Here is a 13812-nt window from a genome sequence, read left to right as displayed (position 1 = left end):
AGGTCAAGACCAAAGACTCAGGGACCAATTAGGAGGCTGATGCAGCGGAGCCCCTATTCACTCCCAGCCTTTATGCCCTGAGAATAGCTGATTCTATTATTGAATCAGTTGAGATGGATTCCCGTAGAGAGCAAGACACGTTCCCTATGTCTGCCCCAAACAACCCAAAGTCTTTTGAAACTTCTACCAGGATAGGAAAGCAAGGCAATGCGATGGGTGAAGGTTTCTGGTGGTCTCAGCTTATACAGATCAAAGCCTTTCCAACCTGGTTTCCTCCGGGAGAAATCCATGGATCTAACGCCCTTTTCCAAACACAGAGATAGAAAGTGACGGGAACTATTAGGAGCAGTGCTGGACAGGAGGGCTGCAATCCCAGCTATCAGGAGGCTGAGACAGGGAGAACTGCTTGAACCTGGGAGGTGGAGGTTGCAGTGAAACTAGATTGTGCCACTGCACTCCAGTCTGAGCAGCCTGGGCGACAGAGTGAGACTCTGTCTCAATAAAAAAAAAAATAAAAAATAAAATTAAAGAAAACATTGCAAACCAATGTGAAGGGACGTATTATTCAATAATAGTAATGGAAAAATTAACCGACTATTGTATTTTGGGGCCATCTCATAACATCCAAATAAAATGAACCTCGTTTAATGTGTTCCGGCAGTTCAGTCTGTTCTCACAGTAAGCTCTGGAGCCTGAGTTGTACCACAAAGTTATTCTTACCTTGAGGCAAACTTAGTCTGACCTGGAGGCCGTGATAGCCACTGCTCCTAGGACTGGGGAAGGGATGGTCATAACTCCTTAGGGGAGGGGGCTCCCATTCAACCTAAGGCAATTCTCTGGAGAAGGGGCAGCAATGAACTATCAGCCACCAGCCCTCAAGAAACAGGCAGAGTACGGTAGCTCATGCCTATAATCCCAGTACTTTGAGAGGCCAACGCAGGAGGATCACTTGAGCCCAGCAGTTCAAGGCTTCAGTGGGCTATGATGGCACCACTTCACTCCAGCCTGGGCAACACAGCAAGACCTCATCTCTCTCTCTCTCTAAAAAAAAAAAAGGCAGCAACCAGAAGATGGTTATCCCTCATGGTGAAGGGTATGTGGGCAGAGCATCCCAGCCTCTGCTACAGGGAGGGCCTATTAATATTATTATAATCCCCACGTTACAAAAGAGGAAAGCAAGGCCTGAGAAGTGAAGGAACTTACCCGTGCCCACAGCTGGAAGTGATGGTATCAAGGTCTGTTTGGTGTCACTAGTTGTTGTGGGAAGACTAAGCAGCTATTGAAACAGAGGACCAGCAAGCTACTTGGAGAAAGGCAGAGATACTGAGTGAATCTCCTTAGAAAGGGGCGGGGAAGGCTGAGGTGGGCAGATCACGAGGTCAGGAAATCGAGACCATCCTGGCCAACATGGTGAAACCCAATCTCTACTAAAAATACTAAAAATACAAAAAAATTAGCTGGGTGTGGTGGCACATGACTGTAGTCCCAGCTACTCGGGAGGTTGAGGCAGGAGAATCACTTGAACCCTGGAGGCGGAGGTTGCAGTGAGCTGAGATCACGCCACTACACTCTGTTTTTGAGACTCTGTCTCAAAAACCCAAAAACAAAAAAACGGGGGGTGGGGATGCGAAGGGACAGGGCTGCAGGTTGCTTACAATTACTTTGCTAAAGCCAAGCTACAGAATAACATCTGGATTCTGTAAATTCATGTATACCATGCTTGAGGACTCAATGCCCCATATTCCACGCGGTGCTGTAGAAGAAGTTCAGGTACTGCATGTCTCTTGATGATGATGGTGTTCACTAGGCCTCCGACCAGCTGTGTGACTTTGGGCAAGTTTCTTCACATCTCTGTGCCTCAGTTTCCTTATCTGTAAAATGGCGATAATCATATAAATCAGGTTGGTGTGAGGATTGAATGAGTTAGTATTTGTGGGTTTTTTTGGTTTTGTTTTTGAGATAGATGGAGTGTGTATCGGTGCCCAGGTTGAAGTGCAGTGGCACCATCTCAGCTCACTGCAACCTCTGCCTCCCGGGTTCGAGCGATTCTCCTGCCTCAGCGTTCCGAGTAGATGGGACTACAGGCGCCCACCATCACTCCCAGCTAATTTTTGTATTTTTAGCAGAGATGGGTTTTCGCCATGTTGGCCAGCCTGGTCTCGAACTCCTGACCTCAGGTGATTCGCCCACCTCAGCCTTCCAAAGTGCTGGGATTACATGCATTGGCCACTGTGCGTGGCCCGCAACGTTTTCTTTTTCTTTTCTTTTTTTTTTTTTTTTCTTTTGGAGATAGTCTCGCTCTGTCACCCAGGCTGGAGTGCCCGGGCGTAATCTTGGCTCACTGGAACCTCTGCCTCCCGGATTCAAGCGATTCTTCTGCCTCAGCCTCTGGAGTAGCTGGGATTACAGGTGTGAGCCACCACACTCGGCTAATTTTTGTATTTTTAGTAGAGACGGGGTTTCACCACATTGACCAGGCTGTTTTCAAACCCCTGACTTCAGGTGATCCACCCACCTTGGCCTCCCAAAATGCTGGGATTACAGGCGTGAGCCACCTTGCCCGGCCCGCAATGCTTTATTAAACTTTTTATTTTTAGCTATCCTGTTGAGGTTCTTCCAGATGAATTTTAGCCTCTGACGCAGAGGTATGATTTGATAGGCGTGGAGTTCTGGTTACTTCTTTTTTTTTTTTTTTTTTTTTTTTTTTGGGGAATGCAACAACTTTATTGAAAGAAAAGTGCAATGAAATTTGTTGAAACCTTAAAAGGGGAAACTTAGACACCCCCCCTCAAGCGCAGGACCAAGTGCAGAGTGGACTCTTTCTGGATGTTGTAGTCAGACAGGGTGCGTCCATCTTCCAGCTGTTTCCCAGCAAAGATCAACCTCTGCTGGTCAGGAGGGATGCCTTCCTTGTCCTGGATCTTTGCCTTGACATTCTCAATGGTGTCGCTGGGCTCCACCTCAAGGGTGATGGTCTTGCCAGTGAGGGTTACTTCTTAAATGAAGAACTTCCTCAGGATATCTGAACAATTCTCTTGGGTGGAAGCCTCAAGGACCATGAAAACAAAACCAAATTCTATTCGGCCCCTAAAGTCCTCTTGCCTCCTGCGGTTACTGTCAAAGAGCTATGGTCAAAATTCCAAGGGATAATTCAGGGTCTGATTCCACTATCTATCCCCAGACCGCCTATACATAAATCTATTATTATTGGAGATTTACCATTAATCCTATAACATTTTAGGAGCTGTCCAGTATAATTTTCTGAAAGCCCAATAAGGTAGCTGCACGTAGTTCCTGAACGCTTGAAACGTGAACAGAATTAATTTAAATTTACATAGCTACATGTGACTACTCATTGGTCACTGCAGTAATTGTTAAGACTGGTTTTGCCTGTAACTTGCATGTTTTATTAGACATCAGTTTCAATATTTTATTTGCATTGCTAAAAGTCAAAATCCTTTTGACTTTGCCAGTTACTCAGTGAGAGGACGGTTGGAGCCAGTTTCTGTTCTAGGCTTACAGTTTTAAGGGCAGATAAAGGTCAGTTTTTAACCTCGAGATGAACAGACTGTTAACCTTCTACGGACTTGCCCATGGGGTTCCACAGTGAGCCTGGGCCGGGGGAAGAAAAAAGGGGCTTCTAGCTGGGGAGTGATACACAGGGCACAGGAGGAGGTCCGGCCCTGGGGTCCCAGGAGCAGGGAGCTCCCCTCTCTTAGATGTGGAAAGTGAGGAAGGAGCAGGGCCTTGCTCAGAAACCGAGCTCCCCAATCCCCCACCGCCCTAGCTACTGGACTGGAACTAGGATGGACACGAATGTCCTTCTCACTGTACTGACTGCACTCAACACGCGGGAAAGATAAAGCGAGGGGATTTAAATGTGTGGGTTTGCTGAATGACCCACAAAAGCTGAAGGAGCGCGGCCGGACTTATCACACTACTTGAGACAAAGCGGGTGGGAGACCCAGAGGTGAGGAGGGAGGCCTGGGAGGTCAGGGGCTCTCTGCGAGGCGGTCCCAGGAGGCGGCGCAGAGCGGCCGCGAGGCCGCAGGGCCGGGTCGCAAAATGGCCGCGGCCGGGCGGGCCTCCCGCGCTGGCCACGCGGGCGGGTTTCAGGTGTTCCCGGCCTGGGCAGGGGCGGGCAGGAGAGAAGGGACCGGCTGCGAGGAGGGCTGGCTGAGGAGAAGCGAAAATGGGCTTTTAGGAAGAGGGACCCGGAGCCGGAGGAGCCGAGAAGAGCGCGTGCGCCGAGGCCTACGGCCTCCCGGGAAGGCGGAAGCGTGGGGAGGGCGGTGCTCTGGGCGGGAGGCCGGGCCGGGTCGGCTTGGACAGCGGGGCCGCGCGTGGGGCCTCGGCGCGCCGACGGCGGCGCGCGGGGCCGCTGGGAAGTTGTGAGAGCGGCGCGCGGGGGCGCGCTTGCGCGCACGAGGGCCCGGGCCGCGAGCAGCCGCGGCCGCCCCGGTCGCCACCCTTAGCAGCGGTCGCGGTCGCTGCCGAAGCTGTGTTCCCCGCCTTAGCCGCTGGCGCCTCCCAAGAGAGCGGCCGGTGGGCCCGCGTCCTGTCAGTGGCGTTGGAGGCCGGCGCTGCGGCGGCCGCGCCCTTCTGGTCCTCGGGCAGCGCTGAGGAGCCAGGGTCGGGCACGGCTGGCTGACGCCTCCGGGCAGCTGAGGCCGCCCGAGGAGAAGGCGGCGGCCGCGGCGGAGGCGCACGTCGGGCGGGCTCCTGGAGCCTGGAGGAGGCCGAGGGGACCATGTCCGGGAGGCGCTTCCACCTCTCCACCACCGACCGCGTCATCAAAGGTGCCTGGCGGGCCGGGCCTTCCTCGGGGACCCGCGGGAAACGGCCCTCGGCTGGGCGGCGGCTCGGGGCGGAGGGAGGCTGGGGCCGGGCTGCACCCACCCTAGGAGGGTTCGGAGGGGTGTAGACCGGGCCGGGCGGCAGCCTCCGAGAGCAGCCCCCCGGACCCGGCGTTTTCTGCTGCACCTGGTCAGGTGCCTGGCCGTCATTGCCAGGTTCCCTCCCGAAGGTTTCAGGGTGTAGTGGGGACTTCTCCCACCACCCCCAAAGGGCCCAGAACCCCGTCTTTTTTTGTCTTTAAGAAACGACTCTGGGGAAGCCATCAGGAGTGGTGTGGGCAGGGAATTGAGTCGACTCTTCCAAGTGAGATATTTAAGATGAGATCTTTATTGACACCCACCCCCCACCCTTTTTTTAGGACGTATACCATGTGCCTTTTGACCCACTTTCTCTAGATCATTGCAAGTCACTGCTATTACTGAAATAAACTTAGTATGGGGAAGTCAGATACATCCATTATATGATGTTTAAAATAAGTTTACGGAGCTCTTGGCGTGGTAATGGTATTTTATTTTGCCTTTGGTTATGAAGACTTGGAGAATGATGTTTTCTGATTCGAATGTGTACCTGCATTAGATTTCTCTTGTTGTTATAAGAACAAAATGTAAAGGGCTCCTTGCTTTCTAAATCTTGCAGGGTTTTAGGTTACAGTTGTTTCTGCCTTTAAACTAAGAAGATGGATTAAACATAACCACTAATTTACGTGCTGCTTTTATTCAGCTGTAAGACTTAGGCACAACCCTTCTCTCTCAGATTAACAATCGGTTTGACAGCGCTATTTTCTAAGAGTAAGAAGAGAATAAACTTAGACCAACTATGTTAGTGGCGTCTGGATGCAGGGGTTAGCCTGACAGTGGGGAAAATTATTAAGATAATTTTCTGCTTTTTCATTTTGGTATTAGAGAAAGGCAACTAATATTGGTGACGGGAATACATTTTTAAAAAGTGAAACGCCTTATTGCATGTTCAGGGAGGGGGAAGAATTTTAGTGTATAACTTAGATTTTTTCCCCCATCTTCCCAAATCAGCCTCATAAATGTTAATTATCTATACTACATAATTATAATGGGATTTTTGAGATTTATCTACTTAGGATTTATCTACTGTCGTTAGAGATATAACTGAATTGTTCATCTAACTGACATCCCCTGAACAGCTAAATTATTTTGACCATGTAAATGTAAGTCTTCATATTAATAGTGTATAGCCTATAAGAAGTATAGGCTTCTCTTAAGAGTCAGAGTGTACTAACCATAACCTTTTTTGAGGAATCAAGGTCATCACTATGTACATTAATTTCTGTACTGTGCTGTTAATATGGCTGGTGCGTTCTGCTGTATAAAGGTGTTGGCAGTTTTGTCCTGTACTAAAATGACTCCTCACTGCTATACCAGTTCAGTGTTTTGTCTGCTTTTAGTTTCTCTCTCCAGTACTGTTTTCTGTCAAAATGTGCCCTTACTGCTTTCTAATCTGCTGCGTCTAAGCTGAAGTAGGCAGGGAAACCAGATAAGCCAGAACTGTGGGTCAAGTCAGAATAAATAGGATCTTAGTGAAGCTTAGTGCAGCCCTCAGGAATCTCACAATCTAATCACCATTGCACCATGTAATTTCCACCATAACATGTCATAAGATCAAAAGAAAATTAAAAATTTAAATGACCCTTAAATATAGTAATAAATATAGTAAAATAAAATGTAATAAAATAAAACAGTTAAAATGCAGGGGTTGGGAGCAGGCATGGTGGCTCATGCCTGTAACTCCAGCACTTTGGGAGGCCCATACGGGCAGATCAGTGAGGTCAGGAGTTCGAAGCCAGCCTGGCCAACATGGCGAAACTCCGTCTCTACTAAACATACAAAAATTAGGCATGGTGGCAGGCACCTGTAATCCCAGATGCTTGGGAGTCTGAGGCAACAGAATTGCTTGAACCCGGGAGGCGGAGGTTGCAGTGAGCCAAAATGGTGCTACTGCATTCCTGTCTGGGTGACAGAATGAGACTCTCTCTAAAAAAAAAAAAAAAGGCCTGTAATCCCAGCACTTTGGGAGGCCGAGACGGGCGGATCACGAGGTCAGGAAATCGAAACCATCCTGGCTAACACGGTGAAACCCCGTCTCTATTAAGAAATACAAAAAACTAGCCGGGCGAGGTGGCGGGCGCCTGTAGTCCCAGCTACTCGGGAGGCTGAGGCCGGAGAATGGCGTGAACCCGGGAGGCGGAGCTTGCAGTGAGCTGAGATCCGGCCACTGCACTCCAGCCTGGGTGACAGAGCGAGACTCCGTCTCAAAAAAAAAAAAAAAAAAAAAAAAGGCCGGGCGCGGTGGCTCATGCCTGTAATCCCAGCACTTTGGGAGGCCGAGGCGAGCGGATCACGAGGTCAGGCGATCAAGACCATCCTGGCTAACACGGTGAAACCCAATCTCTACTGAAAATACAAAAAATTAGCCGGGCGTGGTGGTGGGCGCCTGTTGTCCCAGCTGTTTGGGAGGCTAAGGCAGGAGAATGGCGTGAACCCAGGAGGCGGAGCTTGCAGTGAGCCGAGATCGGGCCACTGCCCTCCAGCCTGGGCAACAGAGCGAGACTCTGTCTCAAAAAAAAAAAAAAAGTAGGGGCTGGTTTATTGCTAGGCATGCTTATGGTTAAATAAACCCTGTCATCATATCCTGCAGGATGCAAATTTGTTCTTTACCAAAATTAATTAGCACATATTGTGTACTTTTTAAACAAATTTTTTTTTTTTTTTTTTTTGAGATAGAGTTTGGTTCTTGTTGCCCAGGCTGGAGTGCAATGGCACGATCTTGGCTCACTGCAACCTCCACTTTCCAGGTTTAAGCGATTCTCCTGCCTCAGCCTCCCGAGTAGCTGGGATTACAGGCATGCACCACCACACCCGACTCATTTTGTATTTCTTAGTAGAGATAGGGTTTCTCCGTGTTGGTCAGGCTGGTCTCAAACTCCCGACCTCAGGTAATCCGCCTGCCTCGGCCTCCCAAAGTGCTGGGATTATAGGTGTGAGCCACTGTACCCGGCCCTATTGTGTACTTTTAAGACTACTATTAAATAAATGAAATAGAAATAATTTCAGGTCCTTAGAATGTATGGATTTCTCTTCTATATAAAAACTTTAGTGTAAGAGCTTGACCACAGCATTTGTGGCTTCGTGGTGACTTATGTTGCTTTTTTCAGGGTTTTCCAGAGTTTGAAATAGTTGAAGAAAATGAGGTGTCACTGTGTGCATAGCTAAGGTCCATTGTATCGGGTACTGAACCTTGGTCTGATGCTATCTTGTTTAGCCAGAGCTGTCTGCATTTATTCACAGCTTGAAAGCTTTTTCAGAGGTGATACCACACCCCAGTTATTTTTGGTTCTGTCATTTCCTGTTAACTTTAAAGTGTACCTAATTGTTCTGTTTGAGCAAAATTTGGAGAAGAGTGGGTATGTGGGAGTGGTTTATATTTTAGATGTCCTTTAAACAGCAGCTTTCTTAAATTGAAGGATGTGGCTGGGCGTGGTGGCTCACACCTATAATACCACCTACTTGGGATGCTGAGGCAGGAGCATTGCTTGAACCCGGGACGCGGAGGTTATAGTGAGCCAAGATCGTGCTACTGTACTCTAGCCTGGGCGACAAGAATGAAACTCAGTCTCAAACCAAAAAAAATATCATTTATAAAGTAGGGTTAATAATACCTTCCCTGTCAAGCCTGGGTCATGCAAGTGACATAAAGGATGTGAAAAGGTCAAGTTAAGGTAGTACTTTGAAACATGATAATAGGTTGGTAATAGATTGCTTACTACAGAAGTGGTTAGTAGAGGTATCATTAACGTTTGAAAATATCAGAATTAGAAAGTATATGAAATTATAAGCTACGAAACTGTTCCTAGTCAGGAGAATACCTGTTCTACAACATAACGGATATGTGGGTGAAATCTCATCGGTAACAATGTAAAGAGACCAGCACAGTTCTGTCTGGTACTTCCCAGGCAGCAGATTTCTTCTCTATCTGTTGAAGGTGTTTATTTTATGTTTAAATATTCTTATGATTTTACTTGTTCATTAAATGTTTATTGAGTGCCATCTGCAATGTACCCTAGTAGGTTGCTCATTCATTTCTTCTTTGCTTTAAAAGTAGCATTTGTGGCCGGGCGTGGTGGCTCAAGCCTGTAATCCCAGCACTTTGGTTTTTTTTTTTTTTTTTTTTTTTGAGGCGGAGTCTCGCTCTGTCGCCCAGGCTGGAGTGCAGTGGCGCGATCTCGGCTCACTGCAAGCTCCGCCTCCCGGGTTCCCGCCATTCTCCTGCCTCAGCCTCCCGAGTAGCTGGGACTACAGGCGCCGCCACCACGCCCGGCTAATTTTTTTGTATTTTTTTTTAGTGGAGACGGGGTTTCATTGTGTTAGCCAGGATGGTCTCGATCTCCTGACCTCGTGATCCGCCCGTCTCGGCCTCCCAAAGTGCTGGGATTACAGGCTTGAGCCACCGCGCCCGGCCTAATCCCAGCACTTTGGGAGGCCGAGACAGATGGATCACGAGGTCAGGAGATCGAGACCATCCTGGCTAACACGGTGAAACCCCCGTCTCTACTAAAAAATACAAAAAGTAGCCGGGTGAGTTGGCGGGCGCCTGTAGCCCCAGCTACTGGGGAGGCTGAGGCAGGAGAATGGCGTAAACCCGGGAGACGGAGCTTGCAGTGAGCTGAGATCCGGCCACTGCACTCCAGCCCGGGCGACAGAGCGAGACTCCGTCTCAAAAAAAATAAATAAATAAAAATAAATAAAATAAAAGTAGCATTTCTGTGAGCCTCTAAAGCAGTATGTATGCACTGGGGCACCACTACTGGTATCTGAACCAGAAAACTAGGAACTCAAATGATTAAATTGTGATATTCTTTCTGCTTTATTTTTTTTTTTTCTTGTTTCCAAGTTTCTTTTCCTGTTTAAGGACATGTTTTTTCTTTGACAGTGATTTTTATAAAAGCAGTTTATTTCCCTGGAATGAATCTTTTCAGAAGCAACAAGGAAATTTCAGTAGGAATTACATGACAAATACAGAGAATCCATTGTCTTATTTTGTTATTTGATGGCCAGATGGGGTTTAACAGAAAAGTCAGATTTCTTTTCAGTAAGGTGCTGATACATTTCTCCCTTTCTCTTACAATTTACATATATTGTGTATTTACAGAGTACTGTACCATTTTTACCACACATGGGAGGCTACTGTTTCTTTAATATCATGGCACTGAGAATATTGTGCTTATGGCTTTCTTAAAATATTTTAATATTAGTGTGGACAAAAATTGCTATTTCCACAAATATACCCTAAACCCGATTTTAGTCTCTGGTACCTATACTTCATTTCTTTCCACAGCTCTCGCCCCATTCTCCCTTTTTTATATCGATAATGGATTTACCAAGGGTTTAAAGTTTTTTCTCTTAAATATAAGCTTAATCCTGCTACTTATAGAATTTGAAAATCAGAGAGGTAAGAAAAGAAAGACTTCATATTCCTTCCCAGCAGAAATAACTGCTTTTAATACCTTTGTGTATTTCCATCTGCAGGTATTTTTTTTTTTTTTTTTTTTTTTTGAGACGGAGTCTTGCTCTGTCACCCAGGCTGGAGTGCAGTGGCCGGATCTCAGCTCACTGCAAGCTCCGCCTCCCGGGTTTACGCCGTTCTCCTGCCTCAGCCTCCCAAGTAGCTGGGACTACAGGCGCCCGCCACCTCGCCCGGCTAGTTTTTTTGTATTTTTTAGTAGAGACGGGGTTTCACCGTGTTAGCCGGGATCGTCTCTCGATCTCCTGGCCTCGTGATCCGCCCGTCTCGGCCTCCCAAAGTGCTGGGATTACAGGCTTGAGCCACCGCGCCCGGCCCTGCAGGTATATTTTGAATTCAAAGGAAAATGGATCACACCTATTAAAGCTTTTGTTATGCAAATATTTCATACTATTTTAACATAAATATTGTAATTTTACCTAAATATTTCCATAATGGTTTCAGTCAGCCTGGAAATGGTTTCAAAGTGCTTATATTAATATTTTGGTTCTTTATATTTTCAGTGGGGCACACATTAATCACTTGATATAATACCAACCTGGAAGAAACATTTTCAAGTATAAATTTTCAATGTGAATATGTTTTAAAGTTGATATCTCCTGGATTTGTCAACAGTATTTGTTTAATTTATGCTTCATTTACCATTGTAATTAACAAGCTGACAAACTTTTGAAACTTTCAAAATCAGTACTAATTGAGATTCATACATCTGAGTAGAAATCTGGAACCTCTGAAAGGGCATTTTAATATAAACGCTTAATTTTTATTTTTATTTTTTTGAGCAAGGATAAAGTATTCTTCCTTACCTACATGTTATTGGTTGTGATCAAAGCTTTATTTATGGTCTGACATTTGATAATTAAGCTTTCTCTCTTTTATTGCATTTTAAAATGGGATTAAAAATTTTTTTTGCCTTATGTAATTTTTAGCACATCATAACTTTTACTGAAGTATATACGGGAAAATGTACAAATTATAAATGTACAGCTTAGTGAGTTTTTACAAATTTAGCACCCATGTACCCATGTAACTGCTCAACCAAAATAAATAAATTACCAGAACCCCAGAAACAAGCATGAGTTCATGTTCAGTCACTGCTTTCCATCCCTAAATGGGCAACAGTGGGGAAAACATGACACTTGTAACCATTATTCTGGCTTCTAATATCATATTTGTAAAGTAACAAATATTTGTAAATCACATCTTACTGTAAAGTGAAAAACAAAAGGGATTCTTTGAGAGAAAAATGCCAAGGACTCATTACTTAAAGTGGAATAATTAATTAAAGACCTTTTCCTAAACATTTTTGGAAAAAGCTAATTTTTAGGACAGATATGGTGGCTCACGCCTATAATCCCAGCACTTTGGGAAACCAAAGTGAGTGGATCACCTGAGGTCAGGAGTTGGAGACCAGCCTGGCCAACATGGCGAAACCCAGTCTCTATAAAAAATACAAAAATTAGCTAGGCATGGTGGTGCACACCTCTAGTCCCAGCTACTCGGGAGGCTGAGGCAGGAGAATTGCTTGAATCCAGGAGGCGAAAGTTGTGGTAAGCCGAGATTGCGCCACTGCACTCCAGTCTGGGTGACAGAGCAGGTCTCAAAAAAAAAGGCTGATTTTTAGACATATGTCTATTAGAGACAAAATTATTCAGTTAATTCTGGGATTTGTAGTCATTTTGGAGCTTTGGCTGCTACTTAATTGCTAAATGACTAATGGGAATAAAGGGATGTCTTATAATCATTACCATCCTTGGGTGCAATCATTACTAGACTATAACGCTCCTTTATAGTTTTTTTTGGTGGGGGACAGGGTCTTGCTCTGTTGCCCAGGCTAGAGTACAGTGGCGCAATCACAGCTCACTGCAGCTTCAGCTTCCTGGGCTCAGGTGATCCACCTCAGCTTCCTGAGTAGTTGGAACCACAGGCATACACCACTGTGCCCAGCTAATTTTTTTTTTTTTTTTTTTGAGACAGAGTTTTGCTATGTCGCCCAGGCTGGAGTGCAGTGGCGCAATCTTGGCTCACCGCAAACTCTGCCTTCCGGGTTCACGCCATTCTCCTGCCTTAGCCTCCCGAGTAGCTGGGACTACAGGCATGAGCCACCATGCCTGACCTAATTTTTGTATTTTTTATAGAGACGGAGTTTTGCCATGTTTTTGAGGCTGGTCTTGAACTCCTGGGCTCAAGTGATCCTCTTGCCTTGGTCTCCCAAAGTGCTGGGATTACAGGTGTGAGCCACTGCGCCCTGCCTTTTATAGTTTTAATGTTAAAATTTAGCAGCCTTTTAAATTTCAAAACTGAGACCTAAAACTTTCAACCTAACCTAAGTGGTATCTTTCTTAGTTATCTTTATATTCTATCTAGTTATCCAGATGAATGTAGAAAGAACTTTTAGTTCCCCATATTCAGTTTTATTTTATTGGCACATTAGATTATCCTGAAGTCTTTTAGTTTCTTAAGTCTTCATTTGTTGTTAGAAGAGGGTTTAACTTGGTAACTAGGATCTTTAAATTGGGCACAGAAAGATATATTGGATGGCTGGACAAGACAATGTATTTCTTTGATTATCATGGTTAGATGTACTAATTGGTAACAGTTAATGAAGGTTTTTTTGCAGCGTCTAGACAATGTCAGCCCAAGAGACTGAAATTCTAAATGAACAAACACTGAGAAATATTTGAAGAATTCATTCAATAATTACCTATGTAACATTCTTGCTGAAAGTGTTTAGTTTAAGCTGAGCCTAGTTATAGTAGTCAGACAAATCCAGTTTGTGGGCCTTTCTTTTTTTTTTTTTTGAGACGAGTCTCGCTCTGTCCCCTAGGCTGGAGTGCAGTGTTGCGATCTTGGCTCACTGCAAGCTCCACCTCCCGGGTTCACGCCATTCTCCTGCCTCAGCCTCCTGAGTAGCTGGGACTACAGGCGCCCGCCACTGCACTCGGCTAATTTTTTTGTATTTTTAGTAGAGACGGGGTTTCACCGTGGTCTCTATCTCCTGACCTTGTGATCTGCCCGCCTCGGCCTCCCAAAGTGCTGGGATTACAGGCGTGAGCCACTGCGTCCGGCCGTTTGTGGGGCTTTCTGTAGGACAGTTCGCCTGAACTCTAAAAATTTCAAAGTGATGAAAAACGAAACAAAACAAAAAGGGCAGGAAGACTATTCTAGATGAAAGAAGTTGAAAGAGAAATGACAGTGTCAAGCCTGGATTAAGAAAATAAAAACTGTAGAGGACATTTTGGGGATAACTGGGAAAATTTGAATATGTACGGAGTATATATTAGACGGTATTATATCATTGGTTTTTTTTTTTTTTTTTTGAGATGGAGTTTCGCAGTTGTTGCCCAGGCTGGAGTACAATGGCGTGATCTCAGCTCACTGCAACCTCTGCCTGCCGGATTCAAG

The 13812-nt window shown here is 45.8% G+C and overlaps 1 protein-coding gene across 4 annotated transcripts in view; it reads left to right on the top strand.

Moving 5' to 3' along the window:
* Window positions 1-4377: 4377 nt before the first annotated feature.
* Window positions 4378-13812, top strand: part of PPP3CC (protein phosphatase 3 catalytic subunit gamma) — a 102561-nt gene continuing 93126 nt past the window's right edge. For all 4 annotated transcript variants that reach the window (XM_050801429.1, XM_050801427.1, XM_050801428.1 and 1 more), the window contains exon 1: window positions 4378-4799. In XM_050801429.1, the coding sequence (XP_050657386.1) occupies window positions 4751-4799 (49 nt within the window). In that variant the 5' untranslated portion in view covers window positions 4378-4750. The remainder of the gene's footprint in view (window positions 4800-13812) is intronic.

The sequence above is a fragment of the Macaca thibetana genome, chromosome 8 (assembly GCF_024542745.1).
Source record: "Macaca thibetana thibetana isolate TM-01 chromosome 8, ASM2454274v1, whole genome shotgun sequence".
In the NCBI taxonomy this organism is placed as follows: Eukaryota; Metazoa; Chordata; class Mammalia; order Primates; family Cercopithecidae; genus Macaca; species Macaca thibetana.
This window is presented reverse-complemented; position numbering and strand designations above follow the sequence as displayed.